Genomic DNA, 14,824 nt, shown 5'->3' with positions numbered 1-14,824 from the left:
TATTTTATAGTTTCTATAGGCAATCAACTATTAAAAAAAAAACAAGAAAAAGAATAAAAAAGATTTTTTTTTGTTTGTGATTCGATTATCCGAAGTCCCATACAAACCTTCGGATAATTGAACTTCGGATAATCGAAACTTCGGATAATCGAGGCTTTAGATAATCGAGTCTGGACTGTAGTTTAGAATGAATTGTACAAGTTTTTTCAATGAAAGTTTGATTTTTCGGCAAAAATTGTTTTTCCACCTGATATTTTGAGGATTTTTTTTAATGGGGAGGGGAGGGGAAGGGGACAAAAACTTAAAATAAAATTAGTGACATTCCTCCAGCGACTAAAATTCCGTGACAACTTTGCAGCCCTGCCCTGTGCAGGCAGCATCCATCCACCACCACCGAGAGTTGTCAGTGCGTGCAGTTTTGGTGAACGTCAACTGTGTAGTGTGATGCAGCATCTCGCATCGCCTACTACTGCTGCTGCTGCTGATGCGTTGAATGTGCTTGTGTGTATGTGTGTGTGATTAATGTGTCTAGACTGGGGCAGTTTTCGGCAGCAGCAGAAGCACTAGAAGCAGTAGTCAGTGTTCTTTTTTCCTTGGTTTTAGTACACACACGCTCTGTCTCCCCGTGATTCCAATTTTTCCCCCAGGATTACTTTCGATTAGTTCGATTTTGGTGTTAAAGAAGTAGGAAAAGTGTTCGCGAGTGTTATATAGTGTCACCCCCTCTCTCTCTCCGTTTTCCTCGTTGTTAAGTGTTGTTTGTGTGTTAGCCTACTGTGATTGCGTAGTGTCAGTTTTTTTCCGGGATGGAGTAACACGCAAAAAGTGCCCGATTTTCTCAAGGATTTTCCTCACGAGACACACGAGATTTTTCCCTGATCCTTGCGAAGTGTGGTGCCTCCTCCTGCTTCTCCTCATCTGACCAGCGAGTGGTTGTGTCAACGCGTTCCTTCACCACCAGAGTACGTAAATAAAGTTGTTGTGGTCGTGTAGTTGTTGTTGTTGTGACGTTGCTGGTGGTAGTGGGGGTGGGAGTGTTATCAGCCCTTATCAACAACATACCCCACTCCCACCGCCCCGTGACGAATGTCAGGGAAATTTTTGAGGGGCGAAGAAGAAAATTCGCATCGCAGTGAGCTGTGCGCGATTACGAAAGAGGCCCAGATTTTTCCTCTCTCTTTCCTCACACTCGCTCTCTCTCTCTCGCTTTGTCGCCACACAGCCTCCCCCCCCCTTTTTCTCCACCCGCCGACGTCGTGGTCGCACCAGACTCTTCTAGCTGTGTGAGGATAGTTGCAAGTGCACAGCACACTACGACGACCCAAGTAAACCATGCGCTTTTTGACAGGCCACACACTCGCCTTTTGCCTTGCCGCGTCTCTCTAATGTAGTCTCGAGCAAAAAGTTTTCCTTTTTTAGGTCGAATCGGATCGATTTGGTTTCTTCGACAAAAAATCGCAAAAAAATGCGTAAACGTGCGAATGTAAACACACACCGGCTTTGGTGAACATCTGGCTCGATCAACACGTTGTATCAAAACATACCACCGAGAGAAATACTTGCGGTCCGGTGCCAAGAATTTGGCTAAAAGACGCTTTCTTCGAGCCAAAAAGTGTGCTGCCCCCTTTCGCGCGGCGCGGTGTGGTGTCACGGCTCTTGTACTTGGTACTTGTACAGCAGCAAGTTTTGCACGTCACCTCGTTTGTCGCATGGATTGCTGCGGTTCAGCGTTGGCAGAATCGAGGGGAAAAGTTTGGAAGTTTTAACTTGGAAAATTACATCTTGTTGCATATTTGATGTTGACATAATCATTAAAATGATGGCAAAACATATTGAGCAATCTTAACATGATTCCATTGCATTTATACTCAAAATTACAAAGTTATTTATTACCAGGGACTTCAAAAATGTCGAGTTGAGTGATTTAATGAACGAAAAATCAATTGATGTTGATTATGAAATAATTTAGGATACAGTACAGACTGAATCATCCTGACTTTTTTTAGGATTTGGTTTAAAAATGACTCCAAAAATGAAAAAAATTATAGTGTTTTGAAATCGGAATGATATCACCATTATCATTGCTTTTATAATTACTTGAAAACTTTCAAAAAACAATGTATTTTTACTGTTTTTTTTAAATGCCATGTTTCTCAAAAAAAAAAAATCTAAAAATTATTGTTATTGCAATATGGGTATCAAATGATCAGAATTTTTTCATACAATTCAAAAATCATCAAAAAAAATTGAAAGCACTCAAAATTTTCACAAAACTACGTATTTTCGAAAAATGCTCAAAATTTCAGTTTTTACAATATGAGTACCGAATGGTCGGTATTTTTGATACATTACGAAAGTAAAAAACAAAAATGGTGTTTTTTTGAAAATTTTCTAAATTTTCACAAAACTACGTATTTTTGAAAAAATACTTAAAATTTCAGTTTTGTTATGGGTATCAAATGATCGGAGTTTTTTGATACATTATGAAAGCCATAGCTCAATATTTTCACAAAACAAATACTCATTTTTTTTTGTTTTTACAATATGGGTATTTATAAAAAATTGTGTTATAATTTCAGTTTTTTGCCATATGGGTATCAAATGACCGGAATTTTTTCATACATTTCGAAGTCATAACAATTTTTTTTAAATACTCAAAATTTTCACAAAGCCACGTACTTTAAAAAAAAATAAAAATTTTCACAAAACCACGTATTTCTGATTTTTTTCAAAATTTCAGTTTTTGCAATATGAGTATCAAATGATCGGGATTTTTTATACATTTCGAAAGTAAAAAAACAAAAATGGTGTTTTTGTAAAAATTCTCAAAATTTTCATAAAACTACGTATTTATGAAAGAAATATTTAAAATTTCAGTTACAATATGGGTATCAAATGATCAGAATTTTTTGATACATTCTGAAAGCAATAGCACATTTTTTTGAAAATATTAAAAAAAATCAGAAAACTACGCATTTTTGAAAAATACTATTTTTTTTGTTTTTACACTGGGTTATTAAAAAAATGTGTTATAGGTAACTTCCGAAATGTATAAAAAAAAACCCGTTTATTTGATACGCATTTTGTACAAACCTGAAATATTGAGTATTTTTTCAAAAATATGAAATTTTATGAAAATTTAGACCGTTGCAAATATTTTTTGAACTTTATGTCCCTCGACTCTGGCCAAAGTTGAGGAGGGAGCAAAAAAATAAAAAAAGTATAAAAATTAAAAATTACGAGCCATGGTTTCAACATTTTAATGAAAACAGTGTTTTAAAATTCATTATATACCTGTTCATGTGTTATGTCATCATTAGTTTCCCAAATTTTTAAGTATTGACGAAAATTTATTTTTTTGCGAAAAATAAATTTTTTGCGGTGCTGTTCATTGGAATTTCATAAAAATTCAAAACATTTTTAAACAAGCCCAGACATGCTTAATATGATTATCAATGCAGAAAAATGCATTTTAGATTGTTTTCAGTTGATTAGACTTCTATTTTCATGTAAATTTTGAAGTTTTTTGGAATTTTTTTTGTCCCCTGATTTTTCAAACAAATTTTGAAGGGAGTGGGGGGCGACATAAACTTTGAAAAATATTTGCAACGGCCTTGGAGTGTTTTCAATTTTTTTTTTGATGGCTTTTGACATAAACTTTAAATAAAATTTGTACCAGCCTAAAAACGGCTATTAAAATATTCACAAACCTGTATTTTGTGAACGGATTTTCTGATCGAATGTGTTAAAAATATTTTTAAACTTGACTTGTCACACAAAAAAGTGCAGAATAACTATTTTTGAAAGTTTTGTTTTTTTGATATTTTTTAACTTAACAAAAAATGCAATCTTTCTATGTCACAAGTGAGTCAAAATTCATTTGCGACAGTGTTGCCAACTTTTCAAAAAAAATATCATAATTTTCAAAAATTGTGTAAAAAAACGATTTTTTATGCAATGTGAAACTATCTACTTTTCCTGTCCTTTGGAAAAGACGAAATGGCCTACTTTTCCATACAAAAAAAAAAAAAAAAAAAAACATTGCTAAAAATACATGTCCCGCCCGTGTGGATCAATCGGACCGCGCACTGGACTCACAATCCAGAGGTCGCAGGTTCGAATCCCGCTGCGGGCGCTCTAAAATTCTTTGTGTAAATATGAGTATTCGGCGCCGTCGCTCCGTGCCATACTTTCATACACTTAGGAGCCCAGGGCGGCGAAGTCCTTGTAGATAAAAGGAAGACACTAGTGGTTGCTACTAGCAATGGTGGCCGACAGCTATAAAGTCAACTTCGTTTTTAAAAATACATCAATGAATTTATAAAATATTGTATTTTACAATTTCTCGTCTTTTTTAGGAACTGTCGTCCCAAAATATTTTTTTTTTAATTTTGATTAAAGGCTAATCAATATTTTCATTGAAAATGCATATTCTAAAAAGTTAACCATCAATTTTACAAGACTTGTTAATGCAATTTTTTCTCGATAACTTTTTGTACCCCTGGTTCTTTATGGAAACCCTTCAAGGGTTGAAATTGAAATAAAAATAATAATTTAGTTTTTATGCCTCTAAAAGAGGATTCGCTAGAATTTTTGAAGATGAAGATTTTTTTTTGCAAGATCAATGATACAAATTTAAAACGAAATGAATTACTAGGAATTGCATTTCTAGGTAATTTTATCAAATTCATAAAAAAAACTACCTCAAAATTGCCTGATGCATAATTGTGGTATCAGAGAGTAGTGATGGTATGTTACTGCAAACCCCACTATTACGAAACACCTGAATTTTACTGATTATTCCACAATAATTTTTCCAGACTAAAAAAAACATATTTTACCTTTAGTATTAATGATTTAAGCATTTGTATTCGTTGTTTTGTTGTTGAGAAAAAATGTTCCGTTTTGTGGATTTTTGTGGATTTATGGGTCTAATCAATCTTTTCAATTTTCACATTAATCATGAAAATTTGTAGACGATCGATACATCAATCGAAAGATCGTTTGGTACGGTATGTCCACGCATCCTTCCTCCCATGTAGATTCTGTGGATGGGATCCGATTTCAGAAACTTCTCAGAAAATCTGAAATCTTGAACTTACTTGATGAATTACTGAGATGTTTAAATGTTTATTTGGCCTCTTCCAAATGTAAGTTTTGAATTTAAAATTTCGATACTATCATAAAATTTCAAGTTAATTATTTTGTTAACGTTGGCAACCGGATCAATAGTTACCTAGATATCGGCAATTGATAGTTGAGAACAATTTATCTGTTACATTTTTGTTGCTGAAACTAAAAAAAAAAGAAAATTGTCTGAAGTCTTCTAAAATTTTTTATGAGATGTGGGCAACTATGGAAAAAAAGATTTATTTACTTAATCATATTTCTGTAAAGTACTTTTCGATTTCTAATCCCATTTTTCATCTGTAATTGAGGTTATCCAGAATAAAGTATGAATATTAAATTTAGATATGAAAACTAAATAAATTTAATCAATTTGTTCTGCAACTTTTCAAATAATTAATTGGCTTTGAAAAGGTTTTTTTTTTGTAACTTTTTCCTTGCAGTTGATTTACTCGTTCCGTTGAAAACTTCTCAATCCAGTTTTAATTAATCAGCGGTTGAAATCTAGTCCATATCTATATCCAATACGAGATGAAATGAATTGAAAGGTTTTTTTTAAAGAATTTTTGACTTCTGACAAAAATCCATTTTCACTCCAAAAAACCTGGCAACTCTGCGCACTCTCTCCTCGAGCGATTCCTTTCCTGGTCTAGTTGGCACTGGCCAAATATGTGCCGTCGCCGTCGCCGCCGCCGCTGATCCGCGCGTTCTCGGTCGTGGCTTGCTTTGGCTCAAAAATGGACACTTTCGCTCTTTTTCTTCGCTGCCGCTGCTGGCTCATTTACCTGCTGACCAGACTGTGCTGTTTGTGATGCTGTTTTCTGCTAAGGACCGGCCGGTTGGACCGACCGAAACCCCAGACCTGCCAAAAGTAGTCGTCACCAACGCTCACTCTCTCTCTCTCGAGTAGTTGTAGTAGAAGCCGACCGTAGTACTATTTTAGAACTTTGCCAAGTGCTCTTGAAGCTCGAACTCGTGCTGCCGCTGCTGGCTGTTATCATGAATGAATGAAATTTTTTGGCGGCCGCCACGCGACTCGAATCAAAAAGGAACGGAAGGCCAAGGAATTTGATGAATGAAAGTGATTTGGCACCGGCGGCCGTCGAGGACGGGGGGTTCTGGATTCTTTGGGGTGGTCGAAGCCAGGCCAAGACGACGAGACGCCACTCACTCAAGCTTGATGCAATTTGGTTGGCAGAATATGTGACAAGATTGCCAACTCGGCGTGAGCGGGGATCACAATGAGATGAGCGCTGGTGGTGGGTTGAATGCCATTGTAAGATGCAATTACATTGTCACATGAATTTAATCGATTGAATCAGAGGGGAAAGATCTTAACGAGCGCCGAGAAAATGAAGGGATTTGAGCTAGATTGTTTCAACAATGACTTGAAGTTATGGGAATTTTCAGAACTGTTGTGATACAATTTAAATCCAACGTTTCTCATCTCATTGCAACTTTTGATAAGCTTTAAAATTTACTAGAATAAGTTGCTTATACTTATCATCGTTGACTAATTCTTTGAAGATGAGGTTATTTTTCCTAGTTAGGCCATTTTAAATAACGGCTGCTAGTCTGGATTTTCAAAAATATAGAATATATTTTTTGATATTGAAAATCGGACCATTATTATTTGAGATTTCGGCATTTATTAATCAAATTAAAATTGGGTTTCACATATAAAAAAAATCACTTTTATTGTTTTTGCCTTTTTTACTAAAGAAAGGTATAGGTTTTACTTTATGTGAGGACGTCATTTTCATCTTCGTAAATAATACGATACAGCATGAATATTAATCGGAAAATTCGCCAAAAAATCACACTGTATTGTTTTATTTAAGTGACATTCGTTGAAGACCCAAAGGACCCACCTTTTTAGTGTTTCTTAAAATATTTAATTTAATTCGATTATCTAAAGGCATTGGAAAAAAAATCACTTCAGGTAACACAATCTTCGGATAATCTACTCACTTTTTTTTCTTAATTTTTAACTGTCCAAGATCCAAGATGGTGGCCAAAATAGTAGTGATCAAATTTTATAATCAACCATTCAAGTTTTACCAAAAGGGATTACAGAATTCAAATTTAATGTTAAAAGTAAGAAAATACAAAATAGTTTACGATTTTGTTTATGATTTGATTATCTCAAGTCTAGGATTATTTAAAATCATCAGATTATCAAGGCTTTGGTTAATCGAGTTTGGATTGTATTTTTGACTTGTCAAAAATAAATTAAAGTAAGTATTTCGCTATTACTTATTTGATTTTAGGCCATTGAAATTTCATTTCAAGTTCAATGATTTCTAAGGAGGGAAAAAAAATATTGTCAAAACCTAAATTGTCATAACGTAAATCCCAATTTTATTTTTTGTGGTTTAATCACTTTTGGACTTTAAGAAAAATTTAAATTTTGGACCATAGATGGGAAGAAGATATAAAACATTGATATTTTGCGAATTTTCGGCATATCATTTTTGATTTCAAATGTTGAAAAATGGGTGTTCAAATTTTGAATTTCACATCTAAAATCTAAGTTTTGGTAAGGAAAGCAGCAGAATTGTATCCACATTCTAATAATGCAACATAGTTTCTATGGTCGGATCATAGGGAGCACCGTAGAAAGTTTCAGCCAAATCAATAAATACAAAAATCAAAATCTCATAAAATTGGCTGACTTTGTGAAGATTTTTTCGTGTGTCGTCTGCAACTGTGTTGTAGTACTGCCATCTGGGGTGAATCGGGACAGCTGTTTTAGCTTTTTTACTGCACAATATTTGGACGTTTTTGATTTGTTTCGGATAAAACAGGCCCAGATTAACAAACAAAAATAGTGCATTGATTTTCAAATTTAAAGCTATTAAGCGTTCTAAAACCTACTGTCCCTATTCAGACTAATGGTTCAAATTCAGTTAATGATGATTGCCAAGATAGTTAAAAATGGATCTCTTAAGTAATTCAAAAGCACGGAAAATTTTAAAAAAATATTTAAAATTTTGAACAAATACTTAAAATACAAATATAAACATTAAAAACTTCTTTTTTCGAGCTTGGAAGTTTAGGAGTTAATAAACCTCAAACAAACAAGATTTGTATTTTTTTAAACTCCTAAAAAATACTAAATAAAAAACCATTCTAGAAAGTTCAATCGAAAATCCTCGAGTATGACTCTGAAAATTCTGCAAACAATCTGAAAACTTGATAAACTTTGAAACACTGAATTTTAGGACTACATTCTTAAAATTCTTTGATATTCTAAATTAATTTGGAGTAGCACAACTGTAATCGTGCCTTGAGCATTTTATGATATTATTTGCTTCTAATATCAAATATTTAACTTGGGCCATGCTTTTGTATTGTACCTGGTTTGATAAATTTAAATCAATATTTTCAATGGCTTGATGTTTACTCTTTCTTTGGTGGAAAAAGGCTTGAATTATTGAAGGATATCTCAAGTATTTTGCAAAATATTGGCTTAGAATTATTTGCTTAGAATTTTGTGATATTTATTAAAAAAATCGAGATTTTTAATTTATTTTTTTTTATCACATTGATTTTTTTCCATACATTTTTCATTTGCTTTTTCATCATTTGTTTTTAATTTCAATACAAGAATTCATACAATTTTTGCGGGCTGGTCATACAAAATGGGAATTCGAATATCTGCATCTTAAGAAGGGATTTTCTGATATATTTTGTACCTTCAGAAAAGTTGTAGTAACCTGATTGGGTCTTTTTTAAAATAAAAAGATTTTTTTATTTGACTTTTTTATTACTTAAAAAGTTGAATTCCCAAAAAATGGATATTTGCATATTCAATTTTAGATTTTTAATGCGATTTAGGGAACTCAACTATCTTTTGCGCTAGAGTTTAGGATGATGCAAAATCTGGTACCGTAGCAATGATTTCAAAAAAAAAAAAAAAATAGAAAATTTGATTTTTGTTAACATATGTTTTAAATATTGGCAATCAAAAATTAAATAATAATTTTAAGATGTTAAATTAAATTTTCTACTGAAATTATTTAACATACATTGATTAGGTGATATTTTTTTTTGAATGTTAATGGTTTTGTAATTAAAAAACACTCCCATTTTTTTAACTTTGTAGATCTAAGACTGCCGGTTGTTGCGATACATTTTCTTAAAGCTATACAGCAACCAGTGAAGTTCTTGTGTACTTTTTCCAAAATGGTTGATTAAATTAAATTAGAGAAATTTTGTTGTAAATCAATTTGGAGATAATAGCTTTAAGGAATGAATAAAAAAATATTTCAATACTTTCCGTAGTTTTAAAAAACTGTGTAAAATCTATCTGGGTGCTAAACCGTTCTGGTTGATGTGCACCTGCAAATCTTATTTTTGTGAGTTTTTCTCAGTGTCATCTACAGTACTTGTTCGGTAACTGGGCTGAGAACGTATTCCAGTCACCGAATGCTGCTCGCTAACTGGGCTTAACGAAAAATAACGAGGGGACCACCGATGCATATTATTTTCCAGATGAAATATAATTTTAAAGTTACTCAAATTTATTAACAATGCTAACTTTTTATATTTCTTTAATTGTGACATGAAATTGAATAAAAGTTTGCAATTTTTTTTTTAATTTATTGAGCATGATTTTCGCATCCATTAAACCCTCGGTCGTTTTGGCTTGTTTTGATTTTTTGACGTTTGTCTGCTTTATAACTGGGCTACGGCCCAGTTACCGAACAACTACTGTATTTAGCCCTTATTTTTCAACTTACGATATTTTGGAAACTATTGGTTCGTTATTTAATGTTAAAAAGCGCAACTTTTGTGAAATTTCTGCTCTTTTCATACTCATACTTCATATTTTCATACATTCATGCTCAATATATAATTTTGATTTTTTTTTAAATAATAATACTTTTCTTGCTTAAATTGATATTTTTCTGCGAATTCGACGAAAATTCGCAGAAAAATATCAATTTAAGCAAGATAGGTAAAAATACTCGGCGATCAAAAATAGAAAAATAATAAGAATAACTTTATAAAAACGTACACTTATTTTAGAATTTTTTAAATGTTGGGTATGATTTTTTACATTTCAAAATACTTTTATTTGAAGAGATCAGAAAATTTTACATTTTTTTTAAATTGAATATCACGTATCGAAATAAAAATATTTCAATTATTTAAAATTGAATAATTTTCAACCTATGAATATTTAAAGTAATCAAGGAATAAGCTCATTTTGTTTGAAACAATAGTTTGTTATTATATAATTTTTATCTGTTAGTTTTGTTTTTCACATGATTCATAAATCACCTTTACAAAAATTATTAGAAAATAAAATACACACATTTAATGATTCATTTTTAGTTTACTGAGATTTTTCAAGATATTAGATTTTCTAAATAATGTTTATTGTAGAATTGCTAAGAAGTGATATTTTTTTCATAATTACTCTAAACATAAAAAAATTAAAGCTTTGTTGATAAAAAGTCAATATCAAAAAAAAAAAAATAAGTTTTACCGGAAAATATCAACAATTTGCAAAACATCGCCTCAACTCCGTCTCAGTCAACAAACCCCAGCAAGCCAAGCAAAAATCATCCGCAAATATTTCGCCGCCGCCGCGTTGACATCTTCATAATCGCATGGCCTTCTGCGTTAATTTCTGTCCGGCTGGCTGGCGACAAAGATGACAGCTAAAAGCGGCGGTGGGGTAGAGAGATCCGGGGGACAAAAAAACCATGGAAATATTATTTATTACACAGTTATGTAAACTCACTCTGCGCAAATAAATCTCACTTGCACAGTTTGGTTTGTTTTTTCATCCGTTTTAAATTTCCTCTCGTTTCTCGCTTCTGCGGCGGTAATTCGATTTATGTGCAACTCCGGATATCCCTCGCCACCAGAAAGACAGACGGAAAATCGAGCGGTGTATCATGGATTCCAAAGCTTCCATCAAAGGTCCCTTCCTGTCACAGGTAAGAACCCCCCGTTCCACTCACACACACTTACACTTGGAGAAGATTGGACACGCCCTTTTTCGATTCGGCCCTTTTTTTGTTTTGTTTGAACGATGCATTCCATCAACGGAGTAGGCGACGACGACGACTACTGATTGGTTACCCTTCCAACCCTTTTCAGGACGAATTCTGGTTCAAAATTTGATTCGGCCTACTGTGGTGCAGGTGATGGGGTTGGTGCAAAATTGGTGATCTGTCAAAATTACACGACAAAATTCAACCACGCAAAATTGAGTCGACAATTGGAGACAAATTCGGAAAGGATGGTGATGGAATGCAACAATAAAAAATTGAAAGAAAAATTGAGTCATGCAAATTGCACTTTGTCTTTGCTAATCTAATTGTTGCCTTGAATATCTCTTCTCGCATCCCGATGGATCGGATCCGATTGAATTGAATCAAAATGGAATCGTGCAGCAGCAAGAGGACTTCCATCCGTTCATCGAGGCCCTGCTGCCGTACGTCAAGTCGTTCAGCTACACCTGGTTCAACCTGCAGGCCGCGAAACGGCGCTACCTGAAGAAGCACGAGAAGAAGATGACCCATAACGAGGAGAACAAGTGCAAGCGGGACTTTCAGGTGAGAATTTGGGAAAATGTCAACTTTTAGCGGGATTCGAACTCAAGCCTGACTGCAAGCGTTTGACATGCCACTTTACAGTTTGGGCCAACGCCGCCCTTGATTGGATTATAGCAATCTCAAACAAATCACACCTGATTGTTATCAAACTGATATCATCGCCATGGTTACACAAGCGTCCTGTAATTTTTGAGCCCAACTGTCAGCTTTCTTCTCTCTAACACTCTGTTAATCAATCCCTTCGGCGAACAAAACTAATAGAAGGCTCAACAACAACCGCCCAAAGCTTTCAATCTTCCGACAACAACAAGCAACGAGCAGTTCAATCTCCGGCCATCATCCCGAGAGTGTATAATAATAAACAAAGCAGGCCTTAAAAACTACAATTAGGAGGAAACCCCTTTTGAAGGTGGCCGACGTGGCAGGCAGCAGGCCGTGCCTCGATCGGACTGAATTGAAACAGGTTTTGCCGCCAAGCCAAGATGATGGCTTTAATGGTGATGATGATAGACACTTTATTTGTTGAAAGTCGATTGCCTAACTTCGTTAGGCACAAAGGACCGACCTTCTGTCGGAAAACAGCTCGAGAATGCTTGCCAGTGAGAGAGAGCTAGTGCCGGTACTGATAGCGCCAATTATTCAATTACATTTGCCCCCTTTTGGGATCGATGTAAGGCGAGTCGACTGTCGGACCCTGCAGGCAGACAGAAGGGACTTGTTTCTTCACACCCACGCACCCACGGCCTCGAGTGGTGAAATGTGATACCACATCATGAAAAGCAAGTGAAATCAACCGGACAAATGGTTGGTTTTGCGCAAAATCTATTTGTACTGAGGAGGGTTTAAGGGGTTACCTCGTTGAGTTTTCTTGCTTTTAATTTTACAATTCTGACAATTTTGACAATTTTGTCAATTCTTAAATTTGTAAATTTGTCAATTTTATCAATCTTGTCAATTTTATCAATTTTGTCAATTTTGTCAATTATGCCGATTTTGCCGATTTTGCCAAATTTGCCAATTTTGCCAATTTTGCCAAATTTGCAATTTTTGCCATTTTTGCCAATTTTATCAATATTGCCGATTTTGCCGAATTTGCAAATTTTGCCAATTTTGACAAATTTGACAATTTTATCAATTTTAAATATTTTGCCAATTTTGTTAATTTTGCTTATTTTGTAAATTATATCATTTATGCAGATTTTGTCAATTTTGTCAACTTTGCCAAAGTGGCAATTTTTGACAGTTTTGCCAAATTTTGCCCATTTAATCAATTTTGCCAATTTTGGCAATTTTTAAAAAAATTGTCAATTTTATCAATTTTGTCGATTTTGCCGATTTTGTCAATTTTGTCAATTTAGCAGATTTTGCCGTTTTCGCCATTTTTGCCGATTTTGCTAATTTTGACAACTTTATCAATTTTGCCGATTTTGCTAATTTCGCCATTTTTGCCAATTTTGCTAATTTTGCTTATTTCGACAATTTTGACATTTTGACAATTGTCAAATTTTGTCACTTTTAACAATTTTGTAAATTTTTATAATTTTGACAATTTTGTCAATGTTGTCAATTTTGTCAATTTTGTCAATTTTGTCAATTTTGTCAATTTTGTCAATTTTGTCAATTTTGTCAATTTTGTCAATTTTGTCAATTTTGTCAATTTTGTCAATTTTGTCAATTTTGTCAGATTTGTCAATTTTGTCAATTTTGTCAATTTTGTAATTTTTTTCAATTTTGTCAATTTTGTCAATTTTGTCAATTTTGTCAATTTTGCCGATTTTGCTAATTTTGACAATTTTATCAATTTTGCCGATTTTGCTAATTTCGCCATTTTTGCCAATTTTGCTAATTTTGCTTATTTCGACAATTTTGACATTTTGACAATTGTCAAATTTTGTCAATTTTGTCAATTTTAACAATTTTGTAAATTTTTATATTTTTGTCAATTTAGCAATTTTGTCAATTTTTCAATTTTGTCAATTTTGTCAATTTTGTCAATTTTATCAATTTGGTCAATTTTGTCAATTTTGTCAATTTTGTCAATTTTGTCAATTTTGTCAATTTTGTCAATTTTGTCAATTTTGTCAATTTTGTCAATTTTGTCAATTTTGTCAATTTTGTCAATTTTGTCAATTTTGTCAATTTTGTCAATTTTGTCAATTTTGTCAATTTTGTCAATTTTGTCAATTTTGTCAATTTTGTCAATTTTGTCAATTTTGTCAATTTTGTCAGATTTGTCAATTTTGTCAATTTTGTCAATTTTATCAATTTTGTCAATTTTGTCAATTATGCCGATTTTGCCGATTTTGCCAAATTTGCCAATTTTGCCAATTTTGCCAAATTTGCAATTTTTGCCATTTTTGCCAATTTTATCAATATTGCCGATTTTGCCGAATTTGCAAATTTTGCCAATTTTGACAAATTTGACAATTTTATCAATTTTAAATATTTTGCCAATTTTGTTAATTTTGCTTATTTTGTAAATTATATCATTTATGCAGATTTTGTCAATTTTGTCAACTTTGCCAAAGTGGCAATTTTTGACAGTTTTGCCAAATTTTGCCCATTTAATCAATTTTGCCAATTTTGGCAATTTTTAAAAAAATTGTCAATTTTATCAATTTTGTCGATTTTGCCGATTTTGTCAATTTTGTCAATTTAGCAGATTTTGCCGTTTTCGCCATTTTTGCCGATTTTGCTAATTTTGACAACTTTATCAATTTTGCCGATTTTGCTAATTTCGCCATTTTTGCCAATTTTGCTAATTTTGCTTATTTCGACAATTTTGACATTTTGACAATTGAGCAGTTCTCTAGGATTTCGGTCATTCGATTTTTTTTGTATTTTTTAATCCGACTGAAACTTTTTTGGTGCCTTCGGTATGCCCAAAGAAGCCATTTTGCATCATTAGTTTGTCCATATAATTTTCCATACAAATTCGGCAGCTGTCCATACAAAAATGATGTATGAAAATTCAAAAATCTGTATCTTTTGAAGGAATTTTTGATCGATTTGGTGTCTTCGGCAAAGTTGTAGGTATGGATACGGACTACACTGGAAAAAATAATACACGGTAAAAAAATTTGGTGATTTTTTATTTAACTTTTATCACTAAAACTTGATTT

At 33.1% G+C, this 14,824-nt stretch overlaps 1 protein-coding gene across 9 annotated transcripts in view; it reads left to right on the top strand.

The window, feature by feature from the left end:
- LOC6041670 (nuclear factor 1) overlaps positions 1 to 14,824 on the top strand; it is a 38,802-nt gene that overhangs the window by 3,455 nt on the left and 20,523 nt on the right. The window contains exons 1-4 of one of the 9 annotated variants that reach the window (XM_038266778.1): positions 409 to 505; positions 648 to 962; positions 11,010 to 11,081; positions 11,541 to 11,702. In XM_038266778.1, the coding sequence (XP_038122706.1) occupies positions 11,040 to 11,081; positions 11,541 to 11,702 (204 nt within the window). In that variant the 5' untranslated portion in view covers positions 409 to 505; positions 648 to 962; positions 11,010 to 11,039. Of the gene's footprint in view, positions 1 to 408; positions 963 to 11,009; positions 11,082 to 11,540; positions 11,703 to 14,824 lie in introns of those variants that run through there. The other 8 variants (XM_038266777.1, XM_038266779.1, XM_038266776.1 and 5 more) reach the window with 8 other exon arrangements.

The sequence above is a fragment of the Culex quinquefasciatus genome, chromosome 1 (assembly GCF_015732765.1).
Source record: "Culex quinquefasciatus strain JHB chromosome 1, VPISU_Cqui_1.0_pri_paternal, whole genome shotgun sequence".
NCBI classification, from domain to species: domain Eukaryota; kingdom Metazoa; phylum Arthropoda; class Insecta; order Diptera; family Culicidae; genus Culex; species Culex quinquefasciatus.
The sequence above is the reverse complement of the archived record's forward strand: the minus strand, read 5'-3'. Positions and strand labels throughout refer to the sequence as shown.